The sequence below is a fragment of the Schistocerca serialis genome, chromosome 2 (genome assembly GCF_023864345.2).
Source record: "Schistocerca serialis cubense isolate TAMUIC-IGC-003099 chromosome 2, iqSchSeri2.2, whole genome shotgun sequence".
NCBI classification, from domain to species: Eukaryota; Metazoa; Arthropoda; class Insecta; order Orthoptera; family Acrididae; genus Schistocerca; species Schistocerca serialis.
In genome coordinates this window covers 598,356,355-598,379,579 of record NC_064639.1, presented here as the reverse complement: position 1 = coordinate 598,379,579, position 23,225 = coordinate 598,356,355, and the positions used below count along the sequence as shown (strand labels likewise).

Below are 23,225 nucleotides of genomic sequence, written 5' to 3'. Positions count from 1 at the left end.
GAATGGGGTACTCTGCGGAACTCACAGACTTCAAACGTGGTCAGGTGATTGGGTGTCACTTGCATCATATGTCTGTACGTGAGATTTCCACACTCCTAAACATCCCTAGGTCCACTGTTTCTGATGTGATAGTGAAGTGGAAACGTGAAGGGACACATAGCACAATAGCGTACAGACCAACCTAGTCTGTTGACTGACAGAGGCTGCCAACAGTTTAAGAGGGTCGTAATGTGTAATAGGCAGACATCAATCCAGACCATCACACAGGAATTCTAAACTGCATCAGGATCCACTGCAAGTATTATGACAGTTGGGCCGGAGGTGAGAAAACTTGGATTCCATGGTCAAGCGACTGCTCGTAAGCCACACATCACGCCACTAAATGCCAAACGACTCGCTTGGTGTAAGGTGCATAAACATTGGATAATTGAACAGTGGAAAAATATTTGTGTGGAATGACGAATCACAGTACACAATGTGGCGACCCGATGGCAGGGTGTGGGTATGGTGAATGCCCAGTGAACATCATTTGCCAGCGTGTGTAGTGCCAACAGTAAAATTTGGAGATGAAGGTGTTATGGTGTGGTGAAGTTTTTCATGGAGGGGGCTAGCACCCCTTGTTGTTTTGTGTGGCACTATCACATCACATCACAGGCCTACATTGATGTTTTAAGCACCTTCTCACTTTCCACTGTTGAAGAGAAATTCGAGGATGGCGATTGCATCTTTCAACATGATTGAAAACCTTTTCGTAATGCACGGCCTGTGGCGGAGTGGTTACACGACAATAACATCCTTTTAATGGACTGGCCTGCATAGAGTCCTGACCTGAATCCTATAGAACACCTTTGGGATGTTTCGGAACGCCGACTTGTGCAAGGCCTCACCGACCGACATCGATACCTCTCCTCAGTGCAGTACTTCGTGAAGAATGGACTACCATTCCCCAAGAAACCTACCAACACCTGATTGAACGTATGCCTGCAAGAGTGGAAGCTGTTATCAAGGTTTTCCGAGACAGATATCTGGATTGCTACTCTGTGATACTGACAAGGGAGAGATTGAGTCAATAATTAAATCTCTGAAAACTAAGAACTCGCATTGATATGATGAGGTACCTTGCAGAATACTTAAGTATTGTGCTGCACATGTTAGCCCTATACTTAGCCATATTTGTAATTTTTTCTTTAAGAATGGTCAGTCTCCTGAATGATTAAAGTACACAGTAGTAAAGTCACTTTATAAAAAGGGAGAAAGGGATAATGTAGACAATTTTAGATCTATTTCTATGCCATCAGTGCTAGCTAATTTATTGATTGTTTCATTTCACTTACTTTGCTGTCAAATGTACAGTTAGGTTTTGGAGGTAGTTTAACAACTAAAAATGCTGTATTTTCTTTTCTCTGTGAGGTACTGAATGGATTAAACAAAAGATTCCAAAAGGCTTCTTTTTTATTTAACTAAAGCATTTGATTGTGTTAATCACAAAATATTACTCCAGAAGTTGGACCATTATGGAATACAGGGAGTAACTCACAATTGGTTCACCTCCTACTTTAAGAACAGACAGCAAAAGGTCATTCTCCACAGAACTGAGAATGGCTATGACGTGGGGTCCAATGGGGCACGGTTAAATAGGGCGGTGCCCCAGGGATCAGTGCTGGGGCCACTCTTGCTCCTTATTTATATAAACAATATACCTTCTAGTATTACAGGTGATTCTAGTTATTTCTATTTGCTGGTGACACTAGCTTGGTGGTAAAGGTACCTGTCGACTCTATCGGCAGGTGGAACTATACTAGGCATGGCCTTCACCTCAACAGGAAAGGGAGGGGAAAACTGTCTGGGCTAATAACAAGTAACTCCTGGGAGGAGGAGGGGGGGGGGGGGGGGGAGCTGTCACAAGTGGTAAAGTACCAGTTGTTACAAGTGACAGATCAGCAGTTTTTTTTTAGGGTAGGGAGGGCAGAAACGAAAGATGTTCAGAGACAGGTTGAAAATGACATTCACACTGATAAAACAGGCAGCCAGAAAGCAAATTTTAATGTACACAATTCCATGCAGAGAGCCTCTGACTGCAAACTAGATACTCAAAAATTGGCAGGAAAATTAGGTTCATCCAGGTGTAATCCAGCCAGAGCAGAAATCGGTTATCATTATTGCATCAGAATATCCAAGGACTAAGAGGTGAGCTTAATGAGTTGCTTATTTGTGTTGAAGAATTAGAGTTGAGCAAATCAGTTGATATAATCTACCTCTTTGAACATCATGTGACCACTGGTATAGATATATTAAATGTTACAGGATTCAAGTTAGCTTGTTACTTCTGTAGAGAAAATATGGAGAAAGGAGGAGTTGCCACATTTGTCAGCAACCGTTTTGATTTCAAGAATACTGATATTAAGAAATTTTGCTCAGAGCAGCACTTAGAAGCTTGTGCAACAGTAGTAGTATTTCATAATATGTCATTTATAATAGCAGGTATATACAGATCACCTTCAGGAAATTTTAATGTCTTCATATAAAATCTGGAAGCTCTGCTGTCCCATCTCATGCTAAAAAACAAGGAAATAGTGGTTGCTGGTGATTTTAAGGTGGATTTATTGAAAAGTGCTGTCAGTGAACAATTTTGCACTCAATAACACTATCACTCAATTTAGTTCCTACTGTGAACTTTGCCACTAGGATACATAAATGCTCTGAGATTGCTATTGATAACATCTTTGTAGACAAATCTAGGGGGAAAAGTCATATTACAAAACCGATAGTGAATGGGCTATCTAATCATGCCATGCAGCATCTTGTGTTAAATGCTGCAACTTGTCAGGATAAAAAAAATCCATTAAATCTGAGTACAGGAGGGTAATAAATAAGTAAAAAAAATTGGGAAATTCAGAAATACTTATGACTCAAATGGAAAATAGAAAGCATTCAGTAATAAAGTTACCTCCACTTTTGAAAACTGTTTCCCCTGAAGGTAACTCAAATCACACAGAAGTCAAAACATAAACTGTGGATTACACAAGGAATAAAGGTATATGTGTGACAAAAAGGAGACTGTATCTACTATACAGGAACAGCTCTGGTGTTAGAATAGTAATGCATTACAAAGAATACAGCAAAAGATTGAAGCAAGTAATCCAGAAATTGGAGCAGCTTTATTATGAGAAAAAGATAATTACATCGGGCAATAAAATAAAAACTGCATGGGATATAGTGAAGACAGAGACATGTGGGGCCAAAAAGGAATAGGAACAGATAGCTCTAAAAATAAATGAGACTTTGGTAACAAGTGCATGTAGTGTTGCAAACCTCTTAAACAAATACTTCATTTCTGTTACTGACAGCATGGGGTTACCAGGTTCGGTGAACAGTGCAATAAAGTATCTGAGACCAGTCTTTAAAAATAACTTCAGTAAAATGGAAATGTCACTCACGTCTCCCAAAGAAGTAGCATCCATCACATAATCCTTGAAATCTAAGTATTCCAGTGGGCCTGATAACATATCAATGAAGTTAATCAAAGAGTGCTCAAGTGAGTTGAGTTCTAACTTAAGTTATTTGTGTAATCAATCTCTTATCAGTGGAACATTTTCAGACTGGCTAAAATATACTGAAGTTAAGACTCTTTACAAGAAGGGGGATAAAGAGATACCATAAAATTATCGACCACTTTCACTTTTGCTGGCTTTCTCAAAAAATATATGAAAAGGTTGTGTTCAAGCGACTCCTTAAGCATCTGACTGCAAATAATATATTGTCGAAGTCACAGTTTGGATTTCTTAAGGCTTCTGATATACAGAAAGCTATTTACACTTACAGTGAGAATGTACTTAATTCATTAGATAATAAATTAGAGGCTACTGGCATATTGTGTGAGCTGTCATAAGCCTTTGATTGTGTGAACCACAGCATTCTCTTAAGTAAATTAGAATATTGTGGTGTCACTGGCAATGCTGCGAAATGGTTTGAGTCTTATCTATCCTTATCTATCCTTTACAAATTTCTGCTTGTGTCTGTGTATGTGCAGATGGATATGTGTGTGTGTGCGAGTGTATACCTGTATATCATAACAGAGACTGTTAAGCCAGCTTAAGTAAAAATGTCTGTTAGATTTCAGTTTTGACAGCACTTGGTCACAACAGTCAAGATTAGGTGTGATAAATTTGTTTATAGTGCATAACAATGTTTCATTCCGACAGTGTGTTAATTCTGTAAATACTAGCTGTTCCAGTTTACCACACTGTATTCACCTATTTCAGCAATCTCCTGACAAATGATCAAAGTAGTTAAGTATTACATTCAAATGTTTTTTGTTATACTTTCTTACATGTTCCACCCCACGAGAATTATCTCATTTTTTTGGTCTATGGAACAAAAACTGAGTCTAATTTAATCTAAAGGATGTTGTGTGCAATGTTGGCACTATTTCAAATAGGGCAGTTCAAAACATAAGTTAATGGCTTACAGAAAACGAGCTCAAGCTAAATCACAGAAAGACCCAGTTTTTACAGTTTCTAACACACAATTCAACAAAACCTGATTCCCCCCTCCCAGAGTGGGAATGTGATTAGCGTGACTGTACAGTTCAAATTTATGGGTGTTCAGACAGATGATAAACTGTTGTGGAAGGCCTGTGTCCAGGATCTTGTTCAAAGACTTAATGCTACCATTTTTACTATTAGAACAGTATCTGAAGTAAGTGACAGTTCGACATGAAAAGTAATCTTTGCTATTTTCATTCTTCTATGGAGTATGGTATTATATTCTGGGTAACTCTTCCCATTCTCAAAGGGTATTTTTGGCTCAGAAACAGGTGGTTCGAACAATAAGTGGTGTAGGTTTGCGAACCTCTTGGTGCTGTATTCTACTGCATCCATTTTCAGTAAGTGACTACAAGAATTCAAAAATCTTAACAGTAATAAAAGCGCTTTTAAATCCGAACTGAAGAGTTTTCTCATGGGTCACTCCTATTCTGTCAAGGAGTTCCTTGAAAAATTAAGGTGATTCCTGCGGTATATTGTTGATTGAGTTTACATAAACTTATAGCTTGATGTCTTTTTAGGATTCACAAACATTTTATTTTATCTGTTGTTACTTTTCTGTTGTAATTTCATGTACTGACTTATTCGATGGCCATGGAGATTTGATCCTCAATTTGGTCTCACGGAACTAGACATGTAAAATAAATAAAATAAAATCACCTTGCAAATACAGATGTTGAGAGAAAGGAGGTGGTAGCTAGAAGATTATCCTTACCTGGCTTAGGTATGGGTATGACAGTGGCTTCACGCAAGTATCTGGGAAATGAGCCATCTGCCAAAATGCGACTGTACGTATGAAGGAGAAAAATACTGGCCTGCAAGAGGAAGGTGCTGCAACATCTGAATGTTATCACTGTCCAGCCCTGGGGCAGAAGATCGAGATGAAGTTAGAGCATGGTCCAACTGCTTCATAGTAAAGACAGCATTGTAGCAGTTATGACTCAGAGGAGAAGGATATTACCCGAGCTTCCTTCGCTCGTTTCTGAAGGAGGAAGGTGGGGTGATAGTGGGTGCAGCTCGAGATCTCCGCAAAACAGTGGCCCAAGTTATTTGAGATAGTAACAGGGTCCACAATGACGTCATATACTATGGTCAGGCCAGAAATCAGAGAATGGAGCTTGGTCCCAGAGAGCTGATGAAAGTTGCCCCACATGACAGAAGAGGGAGTGGAACTGTTAATAAAACTAGTAAATGAAACCCAGCTGGTTCTTTTGCTATCCTGAAGAATGTGACGACACTGCGCAAAACACTGTTTATAACAAATACAGTTTGCCATCGTAGGACATTCGTTAAAAATGCGGATAGCACATCCCCATATGCAATCCGCGTCATGGCGTCCCTCAGTCCACTAGGGAACCACAACAAGCTGTGGTACATATGAAGTGTGAGGTATGGAACGTTCGGTGGCGGTAAGGATAACATTCATATGATGCTCTACCTGGCCAACTGGGGAAATACTGTTCGTTGAAGGTTCCAGGAGGAACAAAGTTAGCAGTCAGCCTTAAAAAGCTGCCAATTGGCTTTACATGCAAATGGGGTAGGAATTAGCAAATGGATAGCGCATGGGAAATGGTCACTCAAGTATGTGCCAGAGAGAATGGACCACTTGAGACAATGGGCAAGCTGGGCAGTGCAGGCCTAGAGGTCCAAATGGGAATAGATGTGCGTGGAGTTGGAAAGGAAAGTGGGTGCTCTAGTGTTAAGACAGATGAGGTTGAGTTGACTGAGAAGGTTGGCCAAGAGGGAACCTCTCAGACAGGCTCTCAAAGAGCCCCAAAGGGGATGATGGGCATTAAAATTGCCGAGCAGCAAAAAGAGGTGAGGGAGCTAACCAAAAAACTGGAGTAAGTCTGCCCTGGTGATAGCGAACGATGGAGGGGTGTAGACCCTACAAAGAGAAAAGTTGAAACAAGGAAGAAAAATGTGGACTGCAACAGCTTCCAGGCGGTTGTTCAATGAGATATTTTGGCTATCGACATCATCCCATAAGAGCAGCACGATTCCCCGATGAGACGGAATGCCATCCTCAGGGAGAAGGTCAAAGTGGACTGGAAGGAAACACAAGAGGTCAAAGCGGTTGTGAGGAGGCAATTTTGTTTCCTGGAGGCAGAAAATAAGCAGATGCTCCGAGTTCAAGAGCAGCTGTAACTGATCCTTGTTGGATATAATTTCCACAAGTGTTCCATTGGAGAAAAGTCATAATGGGGAATGGGGAGGAGGGAACAAATGAAAGATAGCCACCTCAGCTGCTGCCAACTGCCAGCCTTTGAAGGATCCTGTTCCATGAAACCTAGAGGCGTCAGCAATCTCCCTAGGTCGGCTTGCAGATTCCAGGAAAGAAAAATGGCAGGCGGTGCACATTGGTGAAATAGAAGTCAACTGGGTGAGGGTGTCACACGGCGACACCACTGAATTGAGGAAAGAGAAGACTGCCTCTGTTCGATTTCTTAGAGCCTTTATGGTTGGTAGATGAAAGTCAAGAGTTTGTTGGCTGGAGGGATGTAAACAGTCTTCGTGAAGGTATTCCTTTTGTCCTTTCCGGCCTGCCAGTAGTAGGTCACATGTTGTGCAGCTGGAGGAGGGAGAGATGGGGATGCTACTGTGATACTGGGCTATTTCACAACTGCAGTACTAAATTGCAGGTCGCAAGTCTGCGTGGCCATGTCCTTCATGGAGTGAGGAGCAGCAAGAACAGTACTATAACTGCCGGATGGTAGAATGCAGCGCTTTCAAATAGCCAACAAATTGTGAGCCACATGGTAGGGTACTTTTTCCTTCACTTGGATCTTCTAGATGGCCCATTCACTGAGGTACACCAGGCACTCATGGGATAAGGTGGAATGGTCACCATTACAATTGATAATGTTCGGAAAAGAAGGCGAGCAATTGCCCTCATGAGCATCTCTACCGCAAGTAATACATTTGGCCATGTTTTGACAAGACATATGCATGTGGTTATAACTTTGACAATAGTAGCAATACACTTGGTTTGGAATGTACGGTCAGACAGTGATTACTTCATTGCCTGCCTTAATCTTCGATTGAAGCACTACTAAATCAAATGTGAGAAAAAGAATGCATGTAGGCACTAAGCTTGCATCAACCTTCTTCATTAGCTGATGGGCTGCAGTGACACACTGATCAGAGAGAGAAGTTTGGATTTCTCCCTCAGCCAGACCATCTAGCAGCCAAGTGTAAATAACACCATGGAAAGAATTCAGCATTTGATGGGCCTCGACATGAACAGGACACGCATCGTGAAGTGAAGCTGTAAGCAGTTGTTGAGATTGAAAATCACAATCAGTCTCTACACGCAAAGTCCCATTATGTAAGCGAGAACAGGATTTCACAGGGCCTACAACTGCATCAGCACCTTTCTGAATAATAAACAGATAACCATACGAAAGGGTTGACCTCCTTTTGTACTTGATACCACGAAGAACCGAGGTGCAGCTGGGAGAATCTTTGAATCTTTAGCCTCATTCTGTTTACATTTAGTAGATGTAGACTGAGATGTTGATTGGCTAGTTGCAAAAAAAATCCTCCATGATTGCCAGTGTCTCTGATGGCACACACCCTCCAACTGAAGGCCCCGCTCAGAATGGGGCTCAACAGGTGATTGTTCACACCTTCCTAACTCTTGATACGAGGGACCAACTGGGAACTGGGAAGATAAAAGTGCAGGCAATCACCCCTCGATGGGCCTGCTCTGTGCCCGGGGTTACGTGTGAACCCTACCATCGACTGAGGGCTGGGAATTATACATTACCCAGTACCTTATTATGTGTCAAATGCCTGGGCCGGCATTCAGGGGTGCACAGGGATGAAGAAGAAACAAAGAGAAACCTCGAATGCCAAGTGTACGAAGGGGAGGAGATGGAGAATGACGAAATAAAGAAAAAACAGATGAGGGACTGTACCGATGCCAGGCTATTGAAACTTCAGAACATATTTCCAGAAACATCCAAGACATGTTCCCCAAGGGAGGGGAAAAAGAAGAGCAGTAGGACAGACATGCAGCACGGAAAGCAAGAGAAGCTGCAAAGGATGGAGATCCATGGTAGTCCAGCACAAACTCACCAAAGAGTGGTGGGGCTCATGCAGAGAGGGGGGGGGGGGGGGAGCAGCAGGAGTGGAAGGGAATCTAGCTGGTGCAGTCACCGGAGAATGGTTTGGAGAGTTTGTAGGAAACAGTTCAGACAACCGTGCAGAACACTGCACCATATGCGGATAAGCAAAATTCACAGGCTGTTGAGGCAGTGAAGATAGAGACGGCAAGCTGATATGGCAATGCGGATGCATGCTTGAAATTGTGTGATACACAGTCCAGATAGACCGAATGAGCCTGGGAACACAAGTGTGGTTCAGGATGTAATGATGTGAGAACATGTGGTTCCCACCCTGGCGGCATCAGCCGGGTGAAATAAGGTGCTGGAGCACCAGTATGAAGTGAATGTACATGTGCACACAAAAGTGGGAAAAGCGATGTAGGCAGAGTTCGCTGTTGGAGTTGGGAGCATAGAGTTTGAGTCACAATGCAGTATGTGACCCATTGTTTACAGGTCTTGACGCGAAACCAGAAATGCACAACATGTATTTTGCAGACAAGAGAAACAATGAGGAGGAGGAGATTAGTGTTTAATGTTCCATCAACAGCAAGGTCATTAGAGGCAGACGACAAGCTCAGATTATGGAAGGATGGGTGAGTGCGAGTCCAGCATTCTAACCACTGTGCCACAAATCGGGGTCATCATTTCGGAACGAGGCACTATACCTGATGAATACAATGACATGCAATCACTTTATGTAATGAAATGTATTTATTACGATACACTGATACAAAACTATAATTCACTAACAATAATAATGACAAGAGAAAACAGACTGAGTCAGTGATAATATCACTGAGCTTTGCAACTGTATAGGCATACTATCAATTGATGGTCCGCTATCAATAGTCAACACAAATTATAGCAATTCTGTTTATTTTAGGTTAGGTGTGAGAAACTATAATAAAAACATATAGTGAGCCGTAAAGATGTGTTTATTATATAACTGACCCTGTAGAAATGTTGAAACTAATTGTGTCCCACTGATGACAGTTTTATGGTACGGTACTCAACCCTCGGCTATTTAATACTTTTTGTCATTTTTAGGTTAGGTCAGTTGGTGTAACTAGTGTCTTAATGGTTTACAATAATACTGATTACTATTTAATTCACAGAGTGGGGCAAAAATGTTAGCAGAGCACTTGAGAAATGTTGCTGAAAGATGCCAGCAAATATCACATCCATAAAGAAAACGGAAGAAATCGATAGAAGAAGATGGGAAAACAAAGTTACAGGCATCCTTCTGTGAAAAAGACTAGTAACTGATCATCATCAGAACATAGCTGAAAGAAAAAGGAAATACATGGTTAAAATAAAATCTGCACTTGAAGCTTTCCAGATACAATCGTATAAATGTCTTCAGTCCCTTGGCAAAACTGATTCTCAGATAAAGAAGGTGTTTCTTTCCAGCACCTCAGAAAACTCAGCAGTCAAAAAAATCTTGCAAGGGGAGCTTGACTAAAAAGTAGACGAGAAAACTTCATCTTGTAAACTACAGGTGATAAACTCCTCAAAATACTAAACTTGTAGGAAAGTTATAGTAGAATGTAAATACTTTAGTACTAAAGGAGACTACTCAAGTAAAAGCATTCAGTTGTTGACAGGCACACACAAAATAAAGAAAAATTGCTAGCTTTTGGATTTATCCTATGACAAGCTGAAACACCCCCTCCCCCCCCCCCCCTCCACAACCACCCAACCAAAAAACACACACACACATGCACACACGCACACACACACACACACACACACACACACACAGGCACACACCTGTGCCCCTACATGGTGCCAGATAGACTGACGGTGCCAATGCTATGTTATCTGGCAGAAAGTGGACTAGTTGTGGTACGGGTAGTGTTGGGGGAGGGGGGATGCGTAGTGGGAGAGGGAGGCAGGGGCAGGAACTGGTGGGTGGGAGGCTAGGGGCTAGGAGGGAGGCAGTTGCTTGCTGGTTAACAATGTGAGAGGGAGGGGTGGCACATATAAGGGATGGCACGACTGCAGCAACACACAATGAAGGTGATGCGGGGCACAATCTGGAATGGGGTGACAGGATGGAGGAAGGGGGAACTGTTGGGTGGAGGATGTAGGGACAATGGGTTACATGAAATTTGAGGTCAGTACAATTAAGGGAGTAGAGGATATGCTATAAGGTTAACTCCCATCTGTGTAGTTCAGAGAAGCAGGTGGTGGAGGAAAGGATCCTGATAGGTCAGATTGTGCCTTTGAAATTGGACATTTTGTGCTCAACTGCATGTTGTGCCACTGGGTTGTCAACTTTGTTCTTGACAAAACGTTTCTACTTTTTGGTAAGTGGCCTTCCTTAATCCTAAAGTATTTGCAAAATATTAAACTTTTTCACAAGTGACAAAAATCAGCAGGTGGTTATCTGTCTATTGCAGATCTAGCAACTAGAAAAAGACTTATCTGGCAGACACATCGTATGAACAAGGCAGTAAAGGAAGCTTTTCTTTAGAAAGAATATCCAGATAATGAAATCAAGTTTTTCAACTTACAGCCGTGTACATTCTCTCTTCTATATAGATTCCAAGAGATGAACAATCATATCTTGAAGACATACAGACACGCATTTTGAACAAGATACAGATATGGAATCAGCAATGGAAAAGATTATGCCAAGAATATTTATTTTGTTCAAGTTTCAAATTGCAAGAAGGAAATCAGCCAAATACAGTTACACTGCAATTGCACAGAGGATTATTGAAGAAAAACTAAGAAATAAAGATTACCTTTGTCTATAAGGACTGTACAGGCCTCAGAGAAGGTGCTCAAAGTTGATGAGAAGGAGATACCCTACACACGCTTTGAGCAAGTTCTTCCTATTCTCCCAATACAAACATCAAACATGTTAATAACACCTTACATTATGATTTTTCAGGTAATTTGCACTTTTTGAAAGTGGGTGAATAGTCATCTGCATAGCTTTTTTGGTGGTGGATTTTTTTTTTAAAACTACAATAATTGGATATTCAGGACTTAAGCACAGAAATTTATATTATTGATAGCAAAACTTGCCTACACATTTATTTCTATATTTTTATTATTATATAAAGTGATGACTAAGTATGTTACTTACTGAATCATCTATAATTTAAAACAGAGTCTACTTCACATGACTTCCACGTATGGCAATTTTGTTCCACCCGTGATGGTTTTTTATTGCAATTTTATAAATAAGTATTGATAATGTAACATTTGCTGACATTTCATCACACAGATAATTGTTCAAATAGTGTGAATTCAATGTTTTCAAAAGGAAATAAGTGCAGAATTCACAGAGTTCTCATTAGTGGGCATTCAGTGTTGTGTCAATTAGCTGCCCCACTTGTGACAAAGTTTTAAAGGTGTTAAACAGCTCAGTTGGCAAACTTCGATGCTCAGACTTAAAAAGAAGGTAAAAAAAAAAGCAATTCATATGATCACCAGTCAATCTATAACATGACCGCCAAACAATAGGCTGTGTGTGTGTGTCGTACTTTTGATGACAAAGGCCTTGCTGGCCGAAAGTTTATTTGTAATGGTCTTCTGGTAGTGCCTATCTGCAACTCAGTATCTCCGCTAGGCCTATAGGGTCATTCCATATCAAATCACCCAATAAAAAATAAATTTTACACCCACCTCCTTAGATTTTCATGAAATTTGGCTCAAATGGTTCTAATACCATCCTGACAACACCTGCAAATTTTTTTGCTGTATCTCTTATAGTTTTTTTTTTTATAAATTTTTAAAGTTTTTATGTTTTGCGTTTTCCGAACCTTCGGAAATGGTAAATTTAATTTGTATTCAAAACCTTAAAATTGCTTATCTTAAAAACTCTTTTAGATAACATCATGTATTATTGTAGCACGTTTGTTTATTATACATATTTGGAGATAAAAATGATACTATAAAATATATTAATATTTTCTATGAAAAAAATATATGTATTTTTTTTTTTTTTTTTTTTAAACAGATGTTTTGTTTTATAAGAATTGCAATTTCTAGAGTCTCAGACCTGATAGAATGCTCAAATTTGTTTTAATTTACTCTTAAACATATAGGCTACTTGATAAAACAAAAATAATGATGGCTTTTTAACATGTTTATTAATTATAGTAGATTACATTACAATTATGTACAAAGATATGTACAAAGATAGTGTACTTACGACACTTATGTATAACCCAACTGATTGCTTGAAACATTGAATTTTTTGAGTAATTTTGCCTTTTTAATAAACATTAATGCTGATTCAAACTGTTTTTCCACTTCATCCAAGAGCTTTCAGTTCTTCTGATAGTCTTTTTTGAAATACATTCTTCCAGTGCCGCTTGATTGAGGTGCATCTACTACACAGACTGTGCGCTCCAAAGGCACTATGCAAGTATCTTCTCTTTCAGGCCAATAAAATGATGCAGCTGGTCCTGAAGGATGTAGAAATAGAATTTCTGCATCTTCTTCATCATTGAATATTGTTTTTACCAGTCCAAAGTACCAGTTACCATCATAATTTGCAGCCACATAGCTATTTATGGATGGTTCAACACGAACCCAATCAGAAGAAGAATGGAAAGAAAAGACTAAGGAGGGTTTTACACTATCTGTAGTCCTTCTAATTTCAAGGTTGTTTGTTGGAAGTAGTTTGAAGTTATGAAAACTTCTTGTTCCAGGAATGGTTCGGGTTGCTGAAAAACGTTTTTCTAGTTTTAACCGTAGCAAATCAGCTTCTTTTTTGTCAATATAGTTAAAATGAATGTTTTCAATATTTTTTTACAAAACTTGTACACATCGATTGCTGTCATTTTTTCTTCGTCTGAAAGCTGTAGACTGGCTTTCCTTAAAATTCTTTTAATAGTTTCTCCTAGGCCATCACAAATTGACTTCCCATGACTTGTTGCTAAAAAAGTGTGTTGGGCCTTCAAATTAAAGTCTCTCAAGTGTTCAGTCAAATTTTTATAACTGTTTCTATTTTTGTTCTGCCCAGAACAACCATCTGTAAAGTAGCGAACTTAGTCAATGTCAATATGATGTAATGACAGCCACTTTCTAATTTCTTTTTGTACAAAGTTAACAAAACCAGTGTCATGTTCTTGGTCATCACTAATAAAACAGTGGTTGGAAACAAAAACATTGTTTTCCTCATTTCTTAGAAAAACTCCAACTGGGTGTAGAGTACAACCACCTCTATTCCAGTGGTAACTTTGGATCTCATTTTGTATAACAAAGGAATAATTTTCACTGAAAGCCATCACAATAATTGCTGTTTTGGGTGGTGGGTCTTCTTTCAATCTTTTAAAAGCTGCTGATTAGGATTTTGCTATAAACGAGTGCGGGGTGAGCTTTTCCAATGACCTAACCAATAAAGAAATGTAGTCTTCAACACTGATAGACTGTTTGATCATTTCTGCCCTGTCTGTGTTAACCCACTGACTGATTACAATTTCTTCTTCTAAATCATAATCTTCACTTAGTTTTTCAGTTAAGTACTCAGTTAGTGTAGTATTTGCAGGACAGCTGTCGCAATGATGTAGCATGCAGTTTTGGTTTTCTGTGTTGCACACAAGCATCTTAATTAGGTCTTTATAAGATTCTTCAATTTTCACAGCATCCAGTAATAGTTTAACATTCTGGTGGATACTGCATACACATACAGTGAGTGTGTGCCTGCAGCACCAGCAAGGATACACCATTTAGGTCTCAAGAAACAAAATTTTGAAAATCCTACTTCTACCTCGGGATTCTCCCATTTGAAAGAATAATAGAGTTCTCTCAAGTTACACAAAATGAGTCTTTTTTGCATGTACACATTTTTTTGAACACTTACTATGTCTTTTGTTCCAGGTAGCACTCTGGAACTTTCATCCTTTTCATAAAGTCTTACTGTATTTTCAGAAAAAGTTTTACCTTTTTTTGGACCAGGAGTTTCCAAAATACCCTTTTCAGATTTTAGCTTTCTAGCTTGTCGCACCATGTACTCACATTAAATTCTTTCATCACTTTATTTCGACTCCAAGAATCTGGAGCCAAGGTCAGACTCTGGATTTTTCTAGACCTCCCAACAGATGAAATCTTCTCTTTCATAAGAGAAGTCATTACATCAAAATCCTTTGCTTTCTCAACCACACTTGTACCCTCTTCGTCATCATTAGAACTTGGTCCATCACATTTTAATGCTTTTGAAACCACCTTTTTTGCACTCTTTTCAATACTGTTAACCTTTCTTTTAAAGTAAGACCCTTTACTTTGTTCTGACAAGCCATGAAGCTTTATCGGTGTTAAACCTAAATTATCAAGAATAATGTTTGTTTGTACGAGGGATTAATTTCTGGATTCCAATGATTCTAATTCAACCATGACTTCATCATCTGTTTCACTTTCATTGACTTCAACTCTTAATTTTTCCTCACAAAAGTTACGACGTGGTGAGCAAAGCTTTTGTCCAAGTTTTATGCTAATATTTTTTTGTCAGTAATTGTTTAGAAAGATCCAAGCGTACACTTCTCAACGATTTTTTGATGGGCTTTTTGTGTTTTTTTTTAGTGGATCTACACATGTTTGATACTTTTCGGAAACATTTAAAAAGTAGTAGCCGTGGTGTGAACATATATTCTTAAATTCACACAGATTAATTCCAGGTCGTAAGTGGATCAAATCTTTTTCTTCCTCACTCAATTCAGATACCGGTTGTAACATTTTTGAAGGTGTGTAGGTTGTTTGGAAACAGATTTTTTAAATAACCCTACACTATAGGTTTGCAGTTAGATTGCTATAGATTGCAGTTATAAGAGTCGAGGGGCATGAAAGGGAAGCAGGGGTTGGGAAAGGAGTGAGACAGGGTTGTAGCCTCTCCCCGATGTTATTCAATCTGTATATTGAGCAAGCAGTAAAGGAAACAAAAGAAAAATTCAGAGTAGGTATTAAAATTCATGGAGAAGAAGTAAAAACTTTGAGGTTCGCCGATGGCATTGTAATTCTGTCAGAGACAGCAAAGGACTTGGAAGAGCAGTTGAACGGAATGGACAGTGTCTTGAAAGGAGGATATAAGATGAACATCAACAAAAGCAAATCGAGGATAATGGAATGTAGTCAAATTAAATCGGGTGATGCTGAGGGGATTAGATTAGGAAATGAGACACTTAAAGTAGTAAAGGAGTTTTGCTATTTAGGGAGTAAAATAACTGATGATGGTCGAAGTGGAGAGGATATAAAATGTAGACTGGCAATGGCAAGGAAATCGTTTCTTAAGAAGAGAAATTTGTTAACATCGAGTATAGATTTAAGTGTCAGGAAGTCGTTTCTGAAAGTATTTGTATGGAGTGTAGCCATGTATGGATGTGAAACATGGACGATAACTAGTTTGGACAAGAAGAGAATAGAAGCTTTCGAAATGTGGTGCTACAGAAGAATGCTGAAGATAAGGTGGGTAGATCACGTAACTAATGAGGAGGTATTGAATAAGATTTGGGAGAAGAGAAGTTTGTGGCACAACTTGACCAGAAGAAGGGATCGGTTGGTAGGACATGTTTTGAGGCATCAAGGGATCACAAATTTAGCATTGGAGGGCAGCGTGGAGGGTAAAAATCGTAGAGGGAGACCAAGAGATCAATACACTAAGCAGATTAAGATGGATGTAGGTTGCAGTAAGTACTGGGAGATGATGAAGCTTGCACAGGATAGAGTAGCATGGAGAGCTGCATCAAACCAGTCTCAGGACTGAAGACCACAACAACAACAACGCTATAGGTTTGAATATCTGACATACTGATTTCACTTTTGGTCTGATTACTGTTCTGGTTACTTTTATAGGATATTGGAAAAGAATCTCTGTAAACTAAGTAACAGTACTTACTGAAAGTTCGAATAAACTTAATAAAATACTACCCAAGCACTATTTAACACTGTAATAATTTTTTACTTCAAAACACAGGAGCAACAAAACAAAATCCAAGCTTCTATTGTTACTCCAAGAAGACAAAAACTTATTTTCGGTGTCTAAGTCACTTGTTACTTTTTATTTTTAAAATATAATTAATATTATTTTAAAAATTAGATAACTATTAAACAGGTTAAACAGCCAACATAATTTTTATTTTATCTAATACCCTATACAATTAAGAGTATTTTAAAACAAATTTGAGCTTTCTATCAGGTCTGAGACTCTAGATATTGCAGTTTTTGTAAAACTAAACATCCATTAGCTAAAAAAAATAAAAAACCTGTAAACTTTTTTTATTTGGCAGATTTTAATATATCTTTATGGTAATTTTTTTAACATTTAGATATAATACACAAACTTATTCCTAAATTTATACTGATATCTTGAGTGTTCTTTAATATACAAATTTTTTTAGTTGTGAGGACACGTTTAAGTTACGATTTCCGACTGCTGAAACAATGCCAAACCTAAAAACTTTAAAAATTTATAAAAAAAAAACTATAAGAGATAGAGCAAAAAAATTTTACAAGTGCTTTCAGGATGATAAAAGAAGTAATTGTACCAAGTTTCATCAAAATCTGACATGGTTGGTGTCAAGTCCTGGGTGACTCGACATGGAATGACCCTATTTGGAGAGTAGCAACTTTCTTTATCGTGATGATATTCCACAGCCTTGAATTCATCCCAACATGGATCAGTGGAATGCGAAATAAAGAACGGAAAACTAAAACAAATAAATAAAATTTATTTATATTTATAGTTCTTGTTATGTTAGCTATTGACTGCTGAAAAACCTAATGTAACTGTCCCCCTGTGATGATGGAAAACCCCCCACACAACAAACAACCAGTATGTTTCAGAGTGCAAGAAAACTTTTCTTGACAATCGTAAAACATATACTTGTGGTCACATTTCCTCAATGTAGTGGGTACAAACACAAACAATTTTGTTGGTGAGACACATTTTTGTTTTGTTATTTCTTTCTTTTATTTATTGATTTATTTTATTATTTAAAATTGAGCACTAGTTTTTTTTAAGTTATGCATGATCAGCAGTATTTTTCTTGGTTAAGAAAAAAAACGGCAGGATATCACAAATGATTGGTACAATCATTTCACAGTCACATCAATACCGCCTGAAAATCATGAGTATTTGAACTACAGTTTTATACATCATAGTACTCAATCTAGACTAGGCTATCTGTTGTTTTGACACTAGATGTTAAGGACACATTATCTAACATAGGTTCGGTAACAAAAAGAAGGCACGGTACCAGACTCAGTTTTCATTTTTAATGTATATTAACACTTAGATGATAGTATTAACAAAAGTATTACGTCAGAAGTCTGATTTGCGTATCAAAGCACATTTGTGTTTTTGAAATTAGTATAAATATTCTTCTAATAATTTCCGGGTATGCAGCCGGATCCCGTCGACATTCTGGCAGAATGTCGACGGGATCCGGCTGCATACCCGGAAATTATTAGAAGAAGAAATACGCCGGGAAAATTTCAGAAGTATAAATATTTTCTCTGTTGTTGATATACTTTAGCATGTTTCAAATCTCATGTGAAACTGACACCATTAGATGGCTATTGTCCTATCCAATGGCATTACCGTAGACTACAAGATTAAATATATTTCTCTACACTAATTTCTAGCTCACAAGACCAATGCCACAAGTGTAGAAGTCTGGAGGCGGCCTTCTTCCGGCAGCGGATGTCAAACTGGTAGTGGTGAATCATACGGTGAAGAAGACCTCAAATAATGTTGAATGCATGAACTAATGAAACACTTTACAAACGGTGAAAAAATCATGAGTAAGTTTACACTCTCCAGAACTTGATTAAAAAAACATCTGCAAGATGTATTTCGTTTATTTGGTCACCTATTGTCATCCGGACATAATTAAAAACAGTATACTGCTATGACAGTCAGAGTGTTTTAAAAATAAGCAGCAAATAATTTAAACAAATCCAACACAACATTTTTTTTCTGAAAACATACTTACTTCGTGTAATCTTCGCGCTTCCGAATACAATATTTTCTCATGACTTTAACTTCATGTATGTTATTATCTGCTTCCCATGATATAAAGTCAACTTTCTTCAGGAGTTTCTGTTCGTGAAATTTTAATTTTCGAACCATTTTCCACTGCGAAACTTTCACGGCACACAAAATCAAAACAAATACACGTGCAAACTCAAATTTCCAAAGTGTACCAAACGAAAGACTACTACGAACTTTCACGACATATTTCTCATCTGTCACCGTCAGCTTACAGTGCGATAATCGCAGTGTTTAGCACTTCAAGAAGACTTCATTATTAAATAATTTCACACTCTGAACGATTTACGCACAAATAGTAATAAAAGAATTGCATAAAAGAAATTTTTTACGCTGGTAGTGCCATGGCGGTAGTACCAAGGGTAGTACAAACACATTGCAGTTGTTATCTTTGATTGGCGTCACAAAGATGTCATCTGCTGTTGTGTTGTGTGGTACTGACAATGTTTTATGTCAAAAGTAAATAGTCATTTCCGTATCGTAAACTATGTGATTACTGAAGCAGTTTATCAGAGGGAAAGCATGTCCTCCCCTGCAAGAGGAAAAGGAACTTTCACACGCCTGGAAAGAACTATAAACGTATAACGTTTAGTAATGGCTGGATTTTTTATGAAAATCACTGCGTAAAGAAATGGCAAAGAAAAGTGTCGAAGTCCAGGTTTTTGATAGTGATTTTGCACTTCTACTTCGTGAGTCCGTCACTTATGAGATCAAAATGGAATCCCGCCCCAAAAGTAAATTTCGCACCTTTGTATTTGTATGTGTCTTATTGGCGGTGACAGGTATTGTTTATTTTGGGTACTTCTGTCCAGATCAAGTTTGCGCACTCTCGTCACGAGAAACCGCATGGTCGGAGTGGACGTTTCGCACACCTATTCAAGATAATTTAGGAAAACCTTTGCAAACTCATTCAGAACCACTGAGTTCGAAATTATCAAATCCAGGCCTAAGTTACGATGATGTTCTTAATGAAAATTTCCAGTTTGATATGAAAGCTCATGACGTTATGGTCTTTCTGCACATTCAAAAGACAGGAGGTACGTCATTTGGAAGGCACTTGGTGAGAGACTTGGATTTGGAGAGGCCATGCACATGTCAAAGGAAAAGGAAACGCTGTTATTGTTTTCGCCCAAACCGCAAGGAAATTTGGTTATTTAGTAGATACTCCACGGGATGGAAATGTGGCCTTCACGCAGACTGGACAGAATTAACTAGTTGTGTGGATTCAGAACTTGACAAAAATGAAGGTGATAAAGTCAAAAGACGGTATGTTGGTTCAAAGTTACCGTTTCTTCGTTAATTTATTATAGAATTAAGTGTTGTCTGACAATTATAATTTTTTCAGGTATTTTTACATCACGTTGTTGAGAGAACCAATTAGTCGATACCTTTCTGAATTTCGTCATGTACAGCGGGGAGCCACATGGCGAAACTCAAGGCACTGGTGTGGTGGTCATGTAGCTACTCGAGAAGAGCTGCCTTTGTGCTACAAAGGCGATAGCTGGAAAGGGGTGACATTGGATCAGTTTGCAGCATGTCCTTACAACCTTGCAGCAAATAGGTAGGATTCATGTTAGTACCTAACAACAATTGGAATTTTGTGACTAGTAGTAAAATTATTTCTGTTTTTATATTGCTTTTATTATAATCCTATGTAACTTCATATTAGCCAGTAATTGAACAAGTGCCTTTATAAATCTGTGTATGTGTGTGTGTGTGTGTGTGTGTGTGTGTGTGTGTGTGTGTGTGTATTTTAGGTAACTGCATAAAAAAGGAATTTATGAGGTTGACACACCAGTCTTTGACAGTATGGCGAGAGATTTGTGCGTATGGTTCTTAATCCCCTGCATAATAATGTGTTGTGATCTAGAGCTCCCTTATTTCACTGAATACTGGAGGTGAATCAAAAGATTTTTGTGTGTACCAGTTACAGGCAGTTAACTAAACATAGAGCTAAAGGACTCTAAATCACTCTGTGGTACTTAAAATGTGGGAAAGTGGGTTAAAGTGTAGTATGGGCTGGAATGTGATTACAAACTGATCTGTAATGCTGCCCAAAGTCTATGTTAAAGTGAAAGGTGAAAATTTGGTTTTGAGTTGGCAAAGGAAACAAATCATACAGCCAAATAAAGTTTACGGTAACAAAATGACAGGAAGTGCAGCCTAATGTTTACATCCACACAATATTGAAATGCAAAGGGAATCCAAAGTTTTACTCAAAAAAGTATATAACACAGTATATTAAACAAATAATACTATTTCATTAATGTAATATAGAGTGATTTCATAAAGAACCATCACCAAAAAAGTAAAACATAATAAATAATAGAAATTAGACATAAGTATAATAAAACTGTAATGGATTTTTTTTACAACTGAGACTTTATTTCAAGCCTTTCCAAATATATCCACAGGCTTTGGAAAGAATTATTTGAGCCTTGTTCCTGTGCACAAAAGGACAGGTGCCAATGACGGACTCTTGTTTCACTACACTAACACTCAGAGACATTCATTGGCTGCGAAATGTGTGTGGATTCATCACACAATGTTGTAAGCACTGTACCATTTTCAGATCAGAGCTTGAACATGTGTCAAGTCATATGAAATAATGGAAAATCCAGGATGTAATAATGACAGTATTATAAAATGGTAGACTGCTAGTCACCATATATAGGAGACACTGAGTGCAGAGAGGCACAACGAAAAGGCTGCTACACATTTGAGCTTTCAACCAAAAGTCCTATTGCTAAAGCAGAAAACACAAGCACAACCCTCACACACGATCACTGTCTCTGGCTGCTGAGACTAGACTGCACACAGCATCTGTGCCTGATGGGAGAAGCAATCTGTAGGTGATAAAAAGAAGGCTGGCCAGGGAGGAGGGTGCTAGTGGGGTAGGGGTGGGGGAAGGTATACTGGCTGCTCAGGAGCATGCAGTGATGTTGTGGGGACAGGATAGGACAGCTAGATGCAGTCAGAGGTGGGGGGGGGGGGGGGAGTAGAGGAGGGGAGGAAAAACTAGTTAGTGCCATTGTGGAATAGAAGGCTGTATAGTTCTGGAGTGGGAGCAAGGAAGGGGATTGGCAGGTGAAGAACGGGACTAGCGAAGGTTGAGGCTAGGCTAGGGGTGTTATGGGAACATAAGATGTACTCAGGGAGTGTTCCCACATGTGCAATCCAGGTAAGCTGGTTTTGGTAGGAAGGACCCAGATGGTGCAGGCTGTGAAGCAGTCATTGAAGTAAAGAACCTTGTGTTGGGCAGCTTGTTCAGCAACTGGGTGGTCCAACTGTCTCTTAGTGAGAGTTTGTTGGTGTCTATTCATGTGGGCAGGCAGCTTGTTGGTTGTCATGACCATGTATAAAACAACACTCTGGATGCATCTCAGTTTGTAGATCACAACAGCTTTCACCCATAGCCCTGTCTTTGATAGCATAGAAGATGGCACAGGTCTTGTAAGGGTATAAGTCGTGAGGCAAGGGGTTGAGAGCAGGGGTTAAATAGGAATGGACAAGGATATCACATAGGCTTGGTAGGCAGCAGAACACTGCTGTGGGAGGGCTGGGATGGATATTGGATAGGATATTCCTCATTTCAGAATATGTCAAGAGGTAGTTGAAACATTGATGAAGAATTTGATTCAGTTGCTTCAGTCCTGGGTGGTACTGAGTCACGAAGGACGTGCCATTTTGTGGCCGGACAATGGGTATGTCATAGGTGACTGGAGGGATAAGGCATGGGAGATCTTTTTCTGTACATGTTTGGAAGGATAATTTCAATATGTGAAGGCTTCAGAGAAACTCTTGGAATATTTAGAGGGGATTTCTTGGTATGGAATAAGTAGCAGCTGTTGCAGTGGTGGTATTGCTGGTGGGTAGTAGATTTAATATGGACAGAGGTACTAATGTATCCATCTTTGAGGTAGATAGTAGATTTAATATGGACAGAGGTGCTAATGTGTCCATCTTTGAGCTAGAGGTCAACATTAGGGAAGATGGCTTATTGGATTGAGGAGGACCAGGTGAGGCAAATGGGGGAGAAAGTGTTGAGATTCTGGGGGAATGTGGATAGGTGCTAGCTTGTTGACCCATGTTCTGTGAAATTTAGTAGATAATGTTCACAGTCAGTTATGCAAGAACCATGCCAGTTGCTGATTGTTGTCAAGCGTTTTCAAGTCTTCCCAGTGCCACTTTAAGTGGCCCAAATGTGTAGAAATCATATTGTGATCTATGTGGACTATCTGGAGGAAATGTACAGACTAACTATTGTTAACTTTTGTTCTTGGCATATATGAGTAAATATGATGGAAAATCTTAGTGGAACATAGATAATGTAAGGAGTAAAGGTGACTCACTGAATAGTAGAGGTGCTGTGCTGTAGGACCATAAAAAAGACTGAAAACTTTAGTAGCGTTCAGATGAATCCTTTTTCAGAACTATGAATTAACACAATATAAACACACATCGTATTGGATACATTTTCCCAGCTGACTACATTGTGCCTGTACTACAGCTGAATTCAGACGAGAGATTGTATCTGTTGCAGTGAGTGAAGAGAGAAAGGCACTGGGG

The 23,225-nt window shown here is 38.9% G+C and overlaps 2 protein-coding genes across 2 annotated transcripts in view; one reads left to right on the top strand and one right to left on the bottom strand.

The window, feature by feature from the left end:
* The window catches only part of LOC126457631 (U3 small nucleolar ribonucleoprotein protein IMP3), an 85,620-nt gene extending 66,723 nt beyond the window's left edge, over positions 1-18,897 (bottom strand). Inside the window, exon 1 of the mRNA XM_050094101.1 lies at positions 18,601-18,897. Coding sequence (XP_049950058.1) covers positions 18,601-18,737 — 137 coding nt within the window. The 5' untranslated portion in view covers positions 18,738-18,897. The remainder of the gene's footprint in view (positions 1-18,600) is intronic.
* A 165-nt stretch (positions 18,898-19,062) lies between these two features.
* LOC126457629 (heparan-sulfate 6-O-sulfotransferase 2) overlaps positions 19,063-23,225 on the top strand; it is a 51,688-nt gene continuing 47,525 nt past the window's right edge. Inside the window, exons 1-2 of the mRNA XM_050094100.1 lie at positions 19,063-19,922; positions 20,002-20,217. Coding sequence (XP_049950057.1) covers positions 19,288-19,922; positions 20,002-20,217 — 851 coding nt within the window. The 5' untranslated portion in view covers positions 19,063-19,287. The remainder of the gene's footprint in view (positions 19,923-20,001; positions 20,218-23,225) is intronic.